The 13,233-nt window shown below is 49.5% G+C and overlaps 1 protein-coding gene across 1 annotated transcript in view; it reads right to left on the minus strand.

Moving 5' to 3' along the window:
- The window catches only part of Gpr107 (G protein-coupled receptor 107), a 64,758-nt gene that overhangs the window by 36,725 nt on the left and 14,800 nt on the right, over window positions 1-13,233 (minus strand). Inside the window, exons 2-9 of the mRNA XM_028884653.2 lie at window positions 10,884-11,006; window positions 10,262-10,312; window positions 9,582-9,664; window positions 7,888-8,027; window positions 5,689-5,726; window positions 3,280-3,336; window positions 2,354-2,467; window positions 1,845-1,978 (exon numbers count right to left, since the gene is read on the minus strand). Coding sequence (XP_028740486.1) covers window positions 1,845-1,978; window positions 2,354-2,467; window positions 3,280-3,336; window positions 5,689-5,726; window positions 7,888-8,027; window positions 9,582-9,664; window positions 10,262-10,312; window positions 10,884-11,006 — 740 coding nt within the window. The remainder of the gene's footprint in view (window positions 1-1,844; window positions 1,979-2,353; window positions 2,468-3,279; window positions 3,337-5,688; window positions 5,727-7,887; window positions 8,028-9,581; window positions 9,665-10,261; window positions 10,313-10,883; window positions 11,007-13,233) is intronic.

The raw sequence follows: 13,233 nt of genomic DNA on the forward strand, positions 1-13,233 counted from the left end.
GGCAAGTTTGATTTGGGTTTCTCTGTTAAGCCCCCATGCTGGAGCAATGAAAGGCTCTGAAACCATGGCAACCTGGGCTTGCCGCTGATTCGGCCCTGATGACCCTCACCTCTGAGGTGGCACAACTCCACCTCAATAAGCCTAGGACAGCAGCCAACCTCTAAACACAGAAAATCATCAGCTGCCTCTCACCTTGCCAGCCCAGCCCTCTTGGCTCACACCCTGGGGTGCAAGGCATACTAAACCTGAAAGGAGAGGCAGGCCCCAGCTCAGTCAGGTAACTTCCACTCTCTGGGCCTCAGTACATTTATGTGACAAAGATGTTTCATTCTTTCCAGCTCTATGAGAGTAACAAGTGCCCTGAGCACTCCTGGCAGCCCTGGGCTCATATGACTGTGTGAAACACAAACTTCCAACCTATGGACAATCTCAGGCTATTGCATGGGGATGGGTGGCTTAAGTTGCATCTTTTTGGATGCGCACACATCCACACAAAGTTAAAAGCATGACTGGCACAAAATAGGTCACCCCACTTAACCACAGACTTAAAGGTGTAGTCACCATTTGATCCAAGTGAGCCGAGACAATGACACTGCCATTGCTGAGTCTTAAAGGGAAATGAAACACCAGGAAGCACGGGCAAGGAAGGGGTCCAGAAGCACCTCATTTGCACAGCATCCTGATGGTGCAAAGACACAGAGCAGACAGAGCTAAGGGTGAAAGAGGATCGGCAGAAAGAAGGGCAATTATCACTGCCCCCGTTTTGTAGATGAAGATGCACAGTGAAAGGGGCAGGCGAGAAGTCACGGGCCAAGTGTGTGCTGTGGGAGAGTCGTGGTGAACACGAACAGGTCGGAGGACAACTTGCAGGAGTCGGTTTTCTCTTTCTACCGCCCAGAACCAGGGGACTGAACTCAATAGACTGGGCAGCCAAGTGGTTTTACCCATTTAAGCTATCTTGCCAGCATGTGAGATTCTTTTTTTTTTTTTTTTTTTTGGTTTTTTGAGACAGGGTTTCTCTGTGTAGTTTTGCGCCTTTCCTGGAACTCGCTTTGTAGACCAGGCTGGCCTCGAACTCACAGAGATCCACCCGCCTCTGCCTCCTAAGTGCTGGGATTAAAGGTATTCAACACCACTACCCAGCACAAGATTCTTTTAACAATGTCCACATCCAAGACTCTGGGTGTCTGTTAAAAGGCAATCAAGACACCAAGGGTTTCAGCTTCTGCCCCAGTGCTCCAGGGAGGGGTATCTAGGGCACTTTAATTATCATATGAGTTTTGGGTAACACAGTATATCAGATTTACACACCCTAAGTCTATGGGTCTTTTAATGTAAAAATGCTTTACACTATTTTGTTCTAAGATTTCTGGGCAGGGAGCCATGGAATTCATACCTATGTAGCCACTCCCCTTAACAACAGAGGACAGAAAGTCAGAGCCCCAGGTTTTGAGGACCCGGGTCCTGGTGAAAGACAGGTGGACTCTGAAGGTTTTTTCCAGGTTCAAGCTCCCGTCGGACAATGGAGAAAGTCCAGGGAGGCTCTAAGCTTCCACTTGGGCAGTGGCATCCTCACTAACTCCTCTGGAGAGGGACGGCCCTGAAAGGCTAAGACAACACTCCGCTTATGCATTGTGTTTGCTTGTGTGTTTACGCTAACATTTGGATCTACCTTTTAAACAAAACTCTAAGAGTGAGCCAACAGCACAGTGGGCAGCTCCTCTCACTAGCCTCTAGGTCTCAGGGAACACCCTGAGAGACAGCAGGCCTCTCCAGTGCCACCTCCCCCGGGGCAGATCCAGCAGGATGAAACACACAGTTCTCCACACACTCAGAGCACTTACCTTCGCTTACGAAGGATATGAATCCAGATGGTCCCAGAAAGGAAGAAGAACAAGGCCATGGAAATGTACAACTTGGGGAGAGGGATCTCCCCAGCAGAGAGGTAGCTGTCAGGGTTCTTCTCGGTGATGTCAATCTGCAGCCAGTGGAAGATGGATCCCTCTTAGACAGTACACACTCACGGCAGTCTCACTTCAGCTCGAGAGCAGGTGTGCCAGTGGTAACTACTGTCTGGGCTGGGGAACACGCCCCAGCCCACTCTACACTTCCTCCTTCAGAAGTCCTCTGCAGAAGTAGCTGCCCACTGCAGAGGTGCTGACCAGCCCCACTTTCTCAAAGGGGGTTTCATATGCCCTCAATGGCCAAGGGTGAACAATGCCCTGTTTCATCCCTAGCACGAAAACCAAAGCAAAATAAAACAGAAACCTCCCACAGAGCCCACCCCATTCTTCTGGGGAAGCAGTGTCTAACTCGGACAGCATCCTTGTGGATGTCCCCACGAGGTACTCACATTCAGGCTGAAGGAGACCTGCTCACCAGCCCTCGACTTGCTGCTGCTTGGGCACTTGTGAAAGTAAAGGCTGTACAGGCCTTCCTGGTCATCAGTGCTGATGTTAAAGAAGAACTGGAGGTAAAGAAGAAAGAGATGCTCACAACCTCAGCCACAGCTCCCAGTCTCAGAAATGAATTAGGGGTCTCAGCAGCAGAAGGTTAACCAGCCTCGGATCCTCCAGAACAGAGGTTAAACGGGGCGTTCTCATCTTGTGAGCCTCTAGTACTTTGCACAGAGACGGCTGGAGGAGCCATGCGGTGATCAGCACGCAGCGGCCTGGGCTCTGTAACTCACTTCCATCATATCCATCAGCCTGTGATGGTTCTGCTGAGGTCAGCAGAGGTAGCCAAAGCCAACATAGCATCTCCTTTCAAGTCAACAAACTGCTTCACGTTCTGAGATCTAACAGTGGCTTCATCAGTCACTACTTGTCACAACTGATCAAAAGTCCACACGGGACCAGTGTGTGCCACTGTAGGCTCTTCCAAGTTAACAAAGGCACAGCTCATGCCCACACTTAATCCATAGCTGGGCTGGCTAGGCTGGCCACTCGAGGGCTTTGGGCCTAATTGAGCTCCCCTCTAAAACTACATCACCTTCAAATTCAACTCTTAGCACAGGTCCTTCCACGTGCAGAACTGTGAGCTTCTGTCACATCCTGCGTGGGAGGCAGAGGGGTCACAAGAAGACCGAAGCAGAGTGGGGATGGAACTTTGGCACATCACTTACACTTTCACAAGGTTTTTCACTGTCAGAGACTCGTGACTTGGTTTGCAGGTGGGAGGGGGGTGGTCCTGCAGCCAAGGGATCACACGAGCATGCTGCCAGTCAAGACTTGCCCTCTTGACAAAGAGGAGTAAACATTACTCCAAGATGACACATACCTGAAATGAAACTGCCCCATCATTCTTATGAATTGAGAAGGATTTCTCTGCTGTTGCCTAAAAGACATAAGAATCTGTTTCAGACCAAAAGTGGCAGAAGACAAGCTTAGGAAACGCAAAGAGAACTGGGAGGCTGAAAAGACAGCACATGAGTAAGAGCACTGGATATTTTTTGCAGAGGTCCTAGGCTGTCTGTAATTCTAACCCCAGGGCATCTGGTGCCCTCTGTTGGCTTCTATGGGCACTTCATGCACATGATACACATACATACATGTAGACAAAACACCTAAACACTTAAAATAAAAAAAAAGTAAAGCTAAGCTGGGTGGCCGCGGCAGTGCATGCCTTTAATCCCAGCATTTGGGAGGCAGAGGCAGGTGAATCTCTGAGTTCAAAGTCAGTCTGGTCTACAGAGCAAGTTCTAGGAAGGTCAAGGCTACACAGAAAAACCCAGTCTCAAAAAACAACAAAGCAAACAAACAAACAAAAAACTTAAAGCTAGTTGAGCTGGAGAGATGGTTTAGTTGTTAAGAACACTTGCTGCTCTTACAGAGAACTCAGGTTTGGTTCCCAGTACCCACATGGTGACTTACAAACTCATTCTAACTGCAGTTCCAAAGGATCCAACACCCTCTTCTGGCCAATAGGGGCACAGGCACACAGATGGTACATATACATACATGCAGGGAAATATTCATTGTGCTAGTTAGTTTTACATCAACTCAATACAAGCCAGAGTCATCTGCAAGGAGGGAAACTCAACTGAGAAAATGCCCCCCAAAAATCTGGCTGTAGCATATTTTCTTAATTAGTGACTGATAAGAGAGGGCCCAGGCCATTGTGGGTGGTGCCAACCCTGGGCTGGTGGTCCTGGGTTTTATAAGAAAGCAGGCTGAGCAAGCCATGAGGAACAAGCCAGTAAGCAGCTCCCTCCAAGGCTTCTGCATCAGCTCCTCCTCCAGGTTCCTGACTTGCTTGAGTTCCTGTGTTGATATCCTTCAGTGATGGACTATGGTGTAGAAATGTGAGCCAAATAAACCCTTTCCTCCCCAGCTTATTTTTGGTCATGGTGTTTCATCATGGCAAAAATATCCCTAACTAGGACACTCATACACATAAAGTAAAAATAAATTAAAGCTAACTACAAAAAAAAAAAAAAAAAAAAAAAAATCCCTTCTGCAACACCAACACTGCTGACCTTTGAGAGCTCAAAGCCTTTCACTGTCTTTCCAGACAGCTGAGATCCTGTCTGAGAAGGCAGCTCCCTTCCCCAATTCCTTCCTTCCTGGGTACTCTACTCCTACTCTAGTCTTCCTGGGAGCTGCTCTCTGCCCCACAGCTCCTGCGGGACCAAGGATGCTGCTCTGGCAGAGCCGAACAGCCACCCAGCCTCTGCTCCCGACTTTAAATATCAGAGCACTGTCTTCTGCACAAGCCAAGAGATTAACAGCAAGCCATGGAAAGAAACCAGCTACATACACACAGGAGCAAGATAAACTCTGACGGTGATGCTGAACAAAGGCAACCAAGAATACGTCCTGTGTGGCTCATTTTTCTAAGGCCCCCTAAACTGTTGTCTACTGCAGTGGCTGTTCCCTGGGCACAGGATGAAAAAAGGCCAGGAGAAGCCTTGGAGGTGATGAACACATCCACCATCTTGAGTGACAGGTCAAATGTATCTAATGGCCCCTGTAAATATGGACAGTTTATCGTTGCCCAATCACACCTTCACAAAACGGTTAGAAGGAAGAAGACAAACAAGCAAACAAAGCCAGGCCTGGGATGTGCACCCGTGATCCTAGCTTGGGAGGCTGAGGCAGGAGGATCGGGAGTTCAAGGCCAACCTTGGCTATGTAACAAGGTGAAGCCGGCCTGGGTTACAGGAGACCCTGTCTGCAAACAAACAACACAGACCCCTCACTGAAGAATCAGGACATTCCAAAGCAAATCTCTGCTCTTCTGCTCCATGCAGCGACACCTCTCTCTCCCCTTCCCTTCCACGCTTCCATCTCCCCCAGACAGAACCTTGCTTCACATTTCAAAGCTCTAGGCAAGTCCAGTCCTCAACCCTGTCTCATCACCCTGTTGACCCTGCACAGTGTTTTCAGAACCACAAGCTCCAATAAATACCTGATCAAAGGCTTGAGACAACCTCCCATGGCCTGCATGTCAGCACCCTGCGCCACCTGTGCTACCCCAGGTCTGTCTTAGGGTGCACCCTCACCGCTTGGGCTTCCCCTGTGCTCAGCAATGCAGCACTCCATGTAAGTTCAAAACGGTTTCGGTGTGTTGATGTTGTCTCTCCAAACACAAGCCACATGCCATGCATACATACATGCACATACACACATACATGCAAGCACACATACACATCCTGAAAAGCTGAGCAGGAAGGAGGTCCATGCTTACCTTGGAATCCACTGCACTTCTTCTAGTCTTCGAACCATCTAGAAGCACAGACATGTAAAAGCCGTCACTGCCTAGTTCACCTCACACATCATACACCACAGTACCATTTCACAGGGCTCCAGCTAATCTAATACCCATCACCAAAACAAACAAATCTCATGGCCTCCACCTCTTCAGGTCCCCAAACATAATTACTGGGCAGCAGAAATAGCAAATCAAAGTGGCATGCTGCAAATATTACTGTGTTAACCATTACAGAACCAAGGGAAAGGTTGTGTAAATAATGTTGACTGCAGAGATGCCACATGGATAACTTTCCATACTTTCTAAGTGAGCACGTTCAGAGGCAGCTTAACAAGCACCTAATTGGTGCAATTTCCTTGGAGAAAATCCTAGGTAGCTAGACTCTGTGTGTGGTGCTGGGGAGGACACTGAGCATGTGCAGGGGAAGCAGACTCTTCCTGAGCTGCACCACCAGCCTGGACTTGCTGGCTTCTCTTTTTCATTGCTGCTAGTTTTGGGGGGTCCCCCCAGTAGCAGTATGTTAAGATTACTAGTGGAGAAAAATGATATAATTATATTTTAATTTTTTTAAAAAAAAGCTAACTAGTAGATGGCTTGGGATGTAGCTCAGTTAGCCAAGTGCTTGCCTAGCATGCATGAGACCCTAGATCTGTAAGGGCATGCTAGTGCACTCCTGTAACCATAGTACTCTGGGTGTGGAAGACGGAGAATAAGAAGTTCAAGGGCAGCCTCAGCTACACAGAGAAGTCAAGGCCAGCCTGTGCTATGAGATCCTGTCTCAAAAAGAAAAAAGATAGCTAGCAGCTTTTTTCATGGCACAGAGTGGGTACCTGCTTCACTGTTCTTAGGAAACTACTCCTGAAGAAGGTAGTTGTGGTAGTTTGAATGTGATTGGCCCCTATAATTTCATAGGGAGTGGCACTGTTAGGAGGTGTGGCTTTGTTGGAGTGTGTATGGCCTTGTTGGAAGTAGTGTGTCACTGTGGGGGTGGGCTTTGAAGTTTCCTATGCTCAGGATACCACCCAGGATTTCCGTCAGTTGATTTCCTGTTGCTTGCAAGCCAAGATGTAGCCAGCACAATGTCTGCCTACATGCCGCCATGCTCCCCACCTCATATGATGATAATGGACTGAGCCTCTGAAACTGCAAGCAATTTACCCCAATTAAGTGTTTTCATCTATATGAGTGGCCGTTGTCAAGACAGCAACAGAAACCCTAAGACAGTAGTTCAGCCCTAAGAGACTGTTTCACAAGCACAGGGACTTGGACAAGCAGATCCAAAGCACAGGCATGGAACTGCTCCACTGCAGTCCAGTTCTTCCCTGTGACTCTTAATTTGCATCAACTTTCAACAAATTTAGGAAAAAGTAACTAACAACATAAGTGGAAATGACCTTGAAAGAACGTATATGAAGGGACTAACAGTTAATCCAACAGAAACATCTGGAGAGAGGTGCTGCCTCGGGAGGGAGAGGCCAGGACGCAGGAGCTCTTCCGAAAACACCAACGTGCCTTTTCATTTCAGCATTTCCCTCCAAATTGGGTCTCCCTTTGCTGCACAGGCTTGCACTGTCTGGGCACAAGTGCTTTTCCTGCCTCAGCTTCCCAAGTCATGGGACTGTAGACATGCGCAGTGCCCAGCACTTTAGATATACAAACAAACAAAACAAAATAAAACCAAAACCCATCCAGCATCCCAGTGTTAGCTGCCAGCGCTTCTGCACTCTGGTGGATGCCAGCCACCCACCTGATGTGGAACGGAAACAAGCTTTTTTAACTGCTGAGCCATCTCTCCAGCCCCCACACAGAAGATTTGTATGAATGAAGACATTCAATGCCCCAATATCTGTATAAGCCTGGAGATGACAATGTATCACTTTAGGGAAAAGGCTGAGCAAGTGACAGAATCATTTACTAGGACAGTGGGATGGAATAAAGCGAAGCCAAGGGGCATGCACAGGCTGCACAGAGGCCCAGGAGTTGGGAGGCACCATTCTACACTAATCAGGGACAACTACCCACGTGCTGAGTGGAGATAGGAGAGGCCTCCCTTCTCTCTTCCTTCCACAAGCTTCTTTGTTACAGTAGTTCTGTGTGGCCTCCAGAGCACAATGCTCAGACAACACAGGCCAGGCTGCGGTTCTTGAAAACAAAATCTCTCCAAAGCAGGCTTACCTGGGGCTCTCTGCACCTTGCTGACTTCGGGCGTGGAGCTGACAGCAGGCTCCTGGCTCTGACCCAGGACTTTCTCATCCTTGCTGAAGACAATCTTTGGTAACTGGGTGCCAGCTTCTGGTGGGGATCTGACCTTGACTCTATGTCCACGGAAGACAGAAAAGAGGGTTCAGAGCAGCACTCCAGCCTTCACTAAATGCTGCTGTGGGCCCTGCTCAAGCTCTGTCCTTTCGTGGTTTTGTTTTCCAGACAGGGTTTCTCTGTGTAGCCCTGGCTGTCCTGGAACTCGCTCTGTAGACCAGGCTGGCCTCAAACAGAGCTCTGCCCGCCTCTGCCTCCCGAGTGCTGGGGTTAAAGGTGTGAGTCACCACCATCACCACAGGGTTCCCTTTAGAATTCTGAATGTGCTCAGAAAACTGGTGAAAGGGAAACCGAAGAAGACAGAAGACCCTACAACACAACGGAAGTGCAGGAGGTGCGTGAGGAGCTGAGGTCTAAAAGCCATGTCCTCCTTCCCCTTCTTTTGGTTTTAAAGATTAATTATGTGTTTGTGTGTGTATGTGGGTTTGTGTGTACTATGTGCGTGCGGGAGCCTGGAGAAGTCCGAAGAGGGCTTCTCACCCCCTAGAGCTGAAGTTACAGGTGACTGTGAGCCACGTGTGCTGAGAACCACACCCAGACCACTGCCGAGGGAGTCAACACTGAGGATGAGGGAGCTAATGACCTGCCCTTTCCTGAGCCTGCCTGCCACCTCGGGACTTCAGGCGGGTGTGACAATCCCTGCTCTCATTCCTTCTGCCAGGGTCAGTCAGGCCTTTCCCTGCCAGTTTTCAAACACCCCATAACCTGGGAGACTGCAGCCTTCCTGACGGTGACAGTGGAGGAGACCAGGAGGAGATGTCTGCAGTGAGACCCAGAGCAGGCAGCTCTGCCCCGAAGTGCTGTATTTTTTAAGAAGCTTCCTACCTGGCTTTTCTACTTCTGACTTTGTTCATCTCTAACTCACCCACTCTGGGCTGCTATCGGCTCCGTCGGAAAACAATGTGGACACAGATTCTTAGCTTGAACCCTTTGAAGGCTTCCTCAGAAATTATGCGAAGAGCTAGCTCACTGGGGAAGGAAGCCCTAGGAGTGAGGCTGGCCCTGAGTCAAGCCCTGAAGCCTCCCAGTGGGAAGAAGAGAACCGACTCCACAGACTGCTCTCTGACCCCACAGGCATGGCATGATGTGCACATCACACAATACATAAATGCAAAAAAAGAGAAAAAAAGGATAGAGGAAGAAGTTACATACAAGTTGGGGTGGTTGGGCCATGGAGGTGCACTTGCCTCCGAATTATGAGGACCTGAATTTGATCCCCAAGGAGTCATGGCCACCCTTCCTGCTCTCATTCACCTGGAAAAGCTGACTCACAGAAGGCTGCCTAAGCCTGACCTGAAACTGTCCTTCCCGCTGGGGGCTGTAGGGGTGGGGGTGTGGGGGCGGGGGTCTTCACTCTCTCCTCTACTTTGCTTCAGTCATTTGGATTGTACTTCGTCTGTCTTCCTCCCTGGTGGGCCCTGTGTCTCTCAGCTGTAGCTCATCTCCAGTACTCAGCGCAGGACTGGCCTGTGGCAGATATCGTGGAGATGCTGGCTGCAACCAGCGCCCTCACTGCATTGAGGGCCAGCAGAGAGGATTTCAGAATTACTTACGCACTTCCGGAGATATCTAAGATGAGAAGGGTGACAGAAGACATCGACTGTTTTCTTAAAATACAGTAATTCACATCTTCATCCTGCCAAAGGAAGAACAAGTGTGTATCATTGCACTCACTGTGGCAAGAACGAGGCTCACGCGCCTCCCGGCAGTGAAGCCTAGAAGTTACAGCAGCTCCCACCTCCAGAACAGGCACTGAGGGCTGAGTGAGGACAGCAGTCAGACTGTACCTGCCATCCTAGCACCTATAAGGCAGAGGCAGGGCCATCAGGAGTTCAAGGCCAGCCTCAGTTACATAGTGTGTTCCAGGCTAGTCTGGGATACAATCCGTGTGGCTTACGCCTGTAATCCTGGTACTTGAGAGACTGAGGCAGGAGAGCTGCTCCAAGTTTGAGGCCACCCTGAGCTACAGAATGAAACCCTGTCCATCCCTGCTGTCCCAGAGAAGGGGGAAGGGCTGCTAAGATGACTCAGTTGTGAAGAGCACTTACTGCTCTTACAGAGGTCCTGGGTCTGACTCTCAGCACCTACATGATCACAACTGTCTGTAACTCAGTTCCAGGAGATCCAACTCTTCTGACCTCTGATGGCACCAGGCAAGTATGTGGCACAAAGACATGCATGCATATTTTGGGATTAAACACCAATATACATAATTTCTTTCAAAGCAACTTACCAGGTAAGAAGAAAAGCCATCATTCTTGGTCCGATCTAGACTGAAGCCGATCTGAGGGCAGTGAAGAGAGAGAAAAAAGACTAAGTCCTCACACTGCCCGTGCCTTTCTTCCTCAAAGAGCAGAAAAATGAAGTCATAAGCACAGAGCATGGTTCTCAGGCCTGGCTTCTTCTCACTTAAAAGAGGGACTCGCTGCTCAGGTAAAATCACTAAGTATACATGTATTCAAGAACTGCAGCGCTGGAGGGACGGCTCAGAGTTAAGAGTGCTGGCTGCTATGCTCTTCCAGAGGTCCTGAGTTCAACTCCCAACAACAACATGATGGCTCACAACCACCTGTAATAGGATACAATTCTCTCTTTGGGTGTGCAGGTATGCATGCAGACAAAGTACTCACATATATAAAATACATAAACAAATGAAGTTTAAAAGAAAAAAAGGAATTGCAGCTTAGAGCTGGGGTGTGGTTCATTTGCCTAGCATGGGGAAGGCCTAGGTTTCACCCCAGCATTTCACTGACCACAGAAGTATAGAAGTAAAGATGATTCTAGGACCACCAAGAATGTTCTTGGCTAGGAGGGAGGGAGCTGGGAGTGACCCTGCTCTATGGGAAGACACTTGCCTCAGCACTCGGGTCCACGGCTCCCTTGGGCTCATTCACAGAGAGGCTGCTGACGTTGACCAGCATGTAGCCATCCTTGAAGAAGCCAAAGGTGTTCAGATGGACTTTATGCCTCACATCATCCTGTAGAGATTGGGGTAGATTTCTGGTTAGTCAGCCTGTTCATTTGCTTGAAAAGCTATGGTGTCCAGTTTCACGATGGCCAAAGTTCCCAGAGGTGGGGGGGGGGGACAGCTGTCACAGCCTTCAAAAGCTGAAAAAGACTCTTCAGAAACCCCAAATCCCACAGATGTCAAAACTTTGCAGAAAGCAATAGTGGGCTCCTTCATTTCAGCACACTTGTATGGGCTCTGGGGGCAAACTGGTCAGGTCAACTTGACATGGGGGTTCCACAGCTAGATGAACCACGGTTTTACTCTCCCGGCATTCTTCCTGACAAACAGAGAGGCACTCAGAATGTGATAGGGGAGGCCAAGTCATGTATGTGGTGTACGCCTTTAATCCCAGTACTCAAGAAGCAGAGGCAGGAGATTCTCTATGAATTCAAGGCCAGCCTAGTCTAAACAGAGTTTCTGGCCTGTCAGGGGTACAGAGTGACACCCTGCTTAAAAGAAAAGAAAGAGCCAGGTGGTGGCGGCACACATTTGTAATCCCAGAACTCAGGAGGCAGAGGCAGGTGAATCCCTGTGAGTTCAAGGCCAGCCTGGTCTACAGAGTGAGCTCCAGGACAGTCAAGACTACAAAGAAACCTTGTCTCAAAAAAGAAGGAAGGAAGGAGGGAGGGGAGGGGAGGGGAGGGAGGGGAGGGGAGGGGAGGGGAGACTAGACTAGACTAGACTAGACTAGACTGGACTAGACTAGACTAGACTAGACTAGACTAGTGGTGGTTAGGGGGAGTGTAGGACTAGGACCTGAGTTCAGCTCCCAGCAACCACATTCAGGAGGCTCATGACCACTTGTAACTCCAGGGGATCCTTCACTCTGGCCTCTGTGGGCACCTACATTCATATGCACACACCCACATGCAGATAAATACACCTACACATAATTAAGAATAATTAAAAATTTTAAAGTTAAGCCAGGTGTGGTGGCACACACTTTGATCCCAGCACTTGGGACGCAGAAGCAGTCGAATCTCTGTGAGTTCAAGGCCAGCCTGGTCTATAAATTGAGTTCCAGGACAGCCAGGGCTGTTACAGAGAGAAACCTTGTCTTGAGAAGGAAAAAAAAAATGAGAGCATACAATGGCCTTCAGGACAGAAAGCTAATGAAGAAGCACTCTCAGGAGCGAGTCAAGTGGAAACAGACTCTACTTGGGGAAACCCTGGGCTCTGCTGAAACTGGAGCTCACAGGGATATGCCCACCCCTGCCTGCCTCATGTCCCAATCTCAAGCATGACCACACATTCCAGGACCGGGGCGGGATATCAGCAAAGCCCTCTAACACGAGTGCCCGGGGTTCTTCATAGCTTGTAACGTTACTGGGAATTCTGTGGACTGTTTGTGCCAGCTGGCTTCTCAGCCTTCGAGTCAGAATTACCCAGACATGGAGGCTGTTGATTGGGACCCTCCCTACAGCTGAAGTTCCCAGGCCTCAGAGGCTATCAATGGGACCCTCTGAGGGATCAGTATAAGCCACATCCACATGGCCCAGAGACAATGCATTGGACCGATGCCACCAAGAGGGTTTTATTTCCTGGCAGCCTCTGGCCCCTCCCAACTGGATCTGATGGTTGGAGCACAGACCCTCAGCAATGGTCTAATTAATCCAAGCTCTCCCCAGACTCCTGCAATATCTCAGAACGGCACCGGCTCCCTCCCTAAACCCCCTTCTATTATCTGCTGGTTTCAACTCCCTCTTTCCTTTTTTGGTCCTCGGGGAATTTCTCTTGGTGCCAGAGTTCAGCTAGGCATTTAAAACACGTTTGCTCACTCTCATTTCCGTGAGACAGAGGAGCCTGAGGCAAACCCCCACTCCCACAGAGAAGTAACCTTCTGCAGGACTGTGAGGCCTACTAAGGAAAAGGACAGCAAGAATGAAGGATCCTGGCCCTTTGGGGTGGAATTAAGGTCTTCAGAGAGTGACCCGAGTGAATGCCTCCCCTGTTCTTCAGGACACACCTGCCCACCACCACTGCAGGTGCACAGAAAGAGACTACTATGACGATATTCGTCAGTGAGGACATTCGGTCCTCTGAGAGAGCCTCCAGCTGAGCTGGCAGGGAGATCCCAGAACCTGCTCACACCACCTCAGGGAGAAGCAGACCCACTCACAGAACACGCGGGGGCAAGGATTCGGAGGGCGACCTTCAGGAGGGTGACTGCTCCCCTGAGAAAGGGACTTTCCAGG

Source organism: Peromyscus leucopus, chromosome 4 (assembly GCF_004664715.2).
Source record: "Peromyscus leucopus breed LL Stock chromosome 4, UCI_PerLeu_2.1, whole genome shotgun sequence".
NCBI lineage: Eukaryota > Metazoa > Chordata > Mammalia > Rodentia > Cricetidae > Peromyscus > Peromyscus leucopus.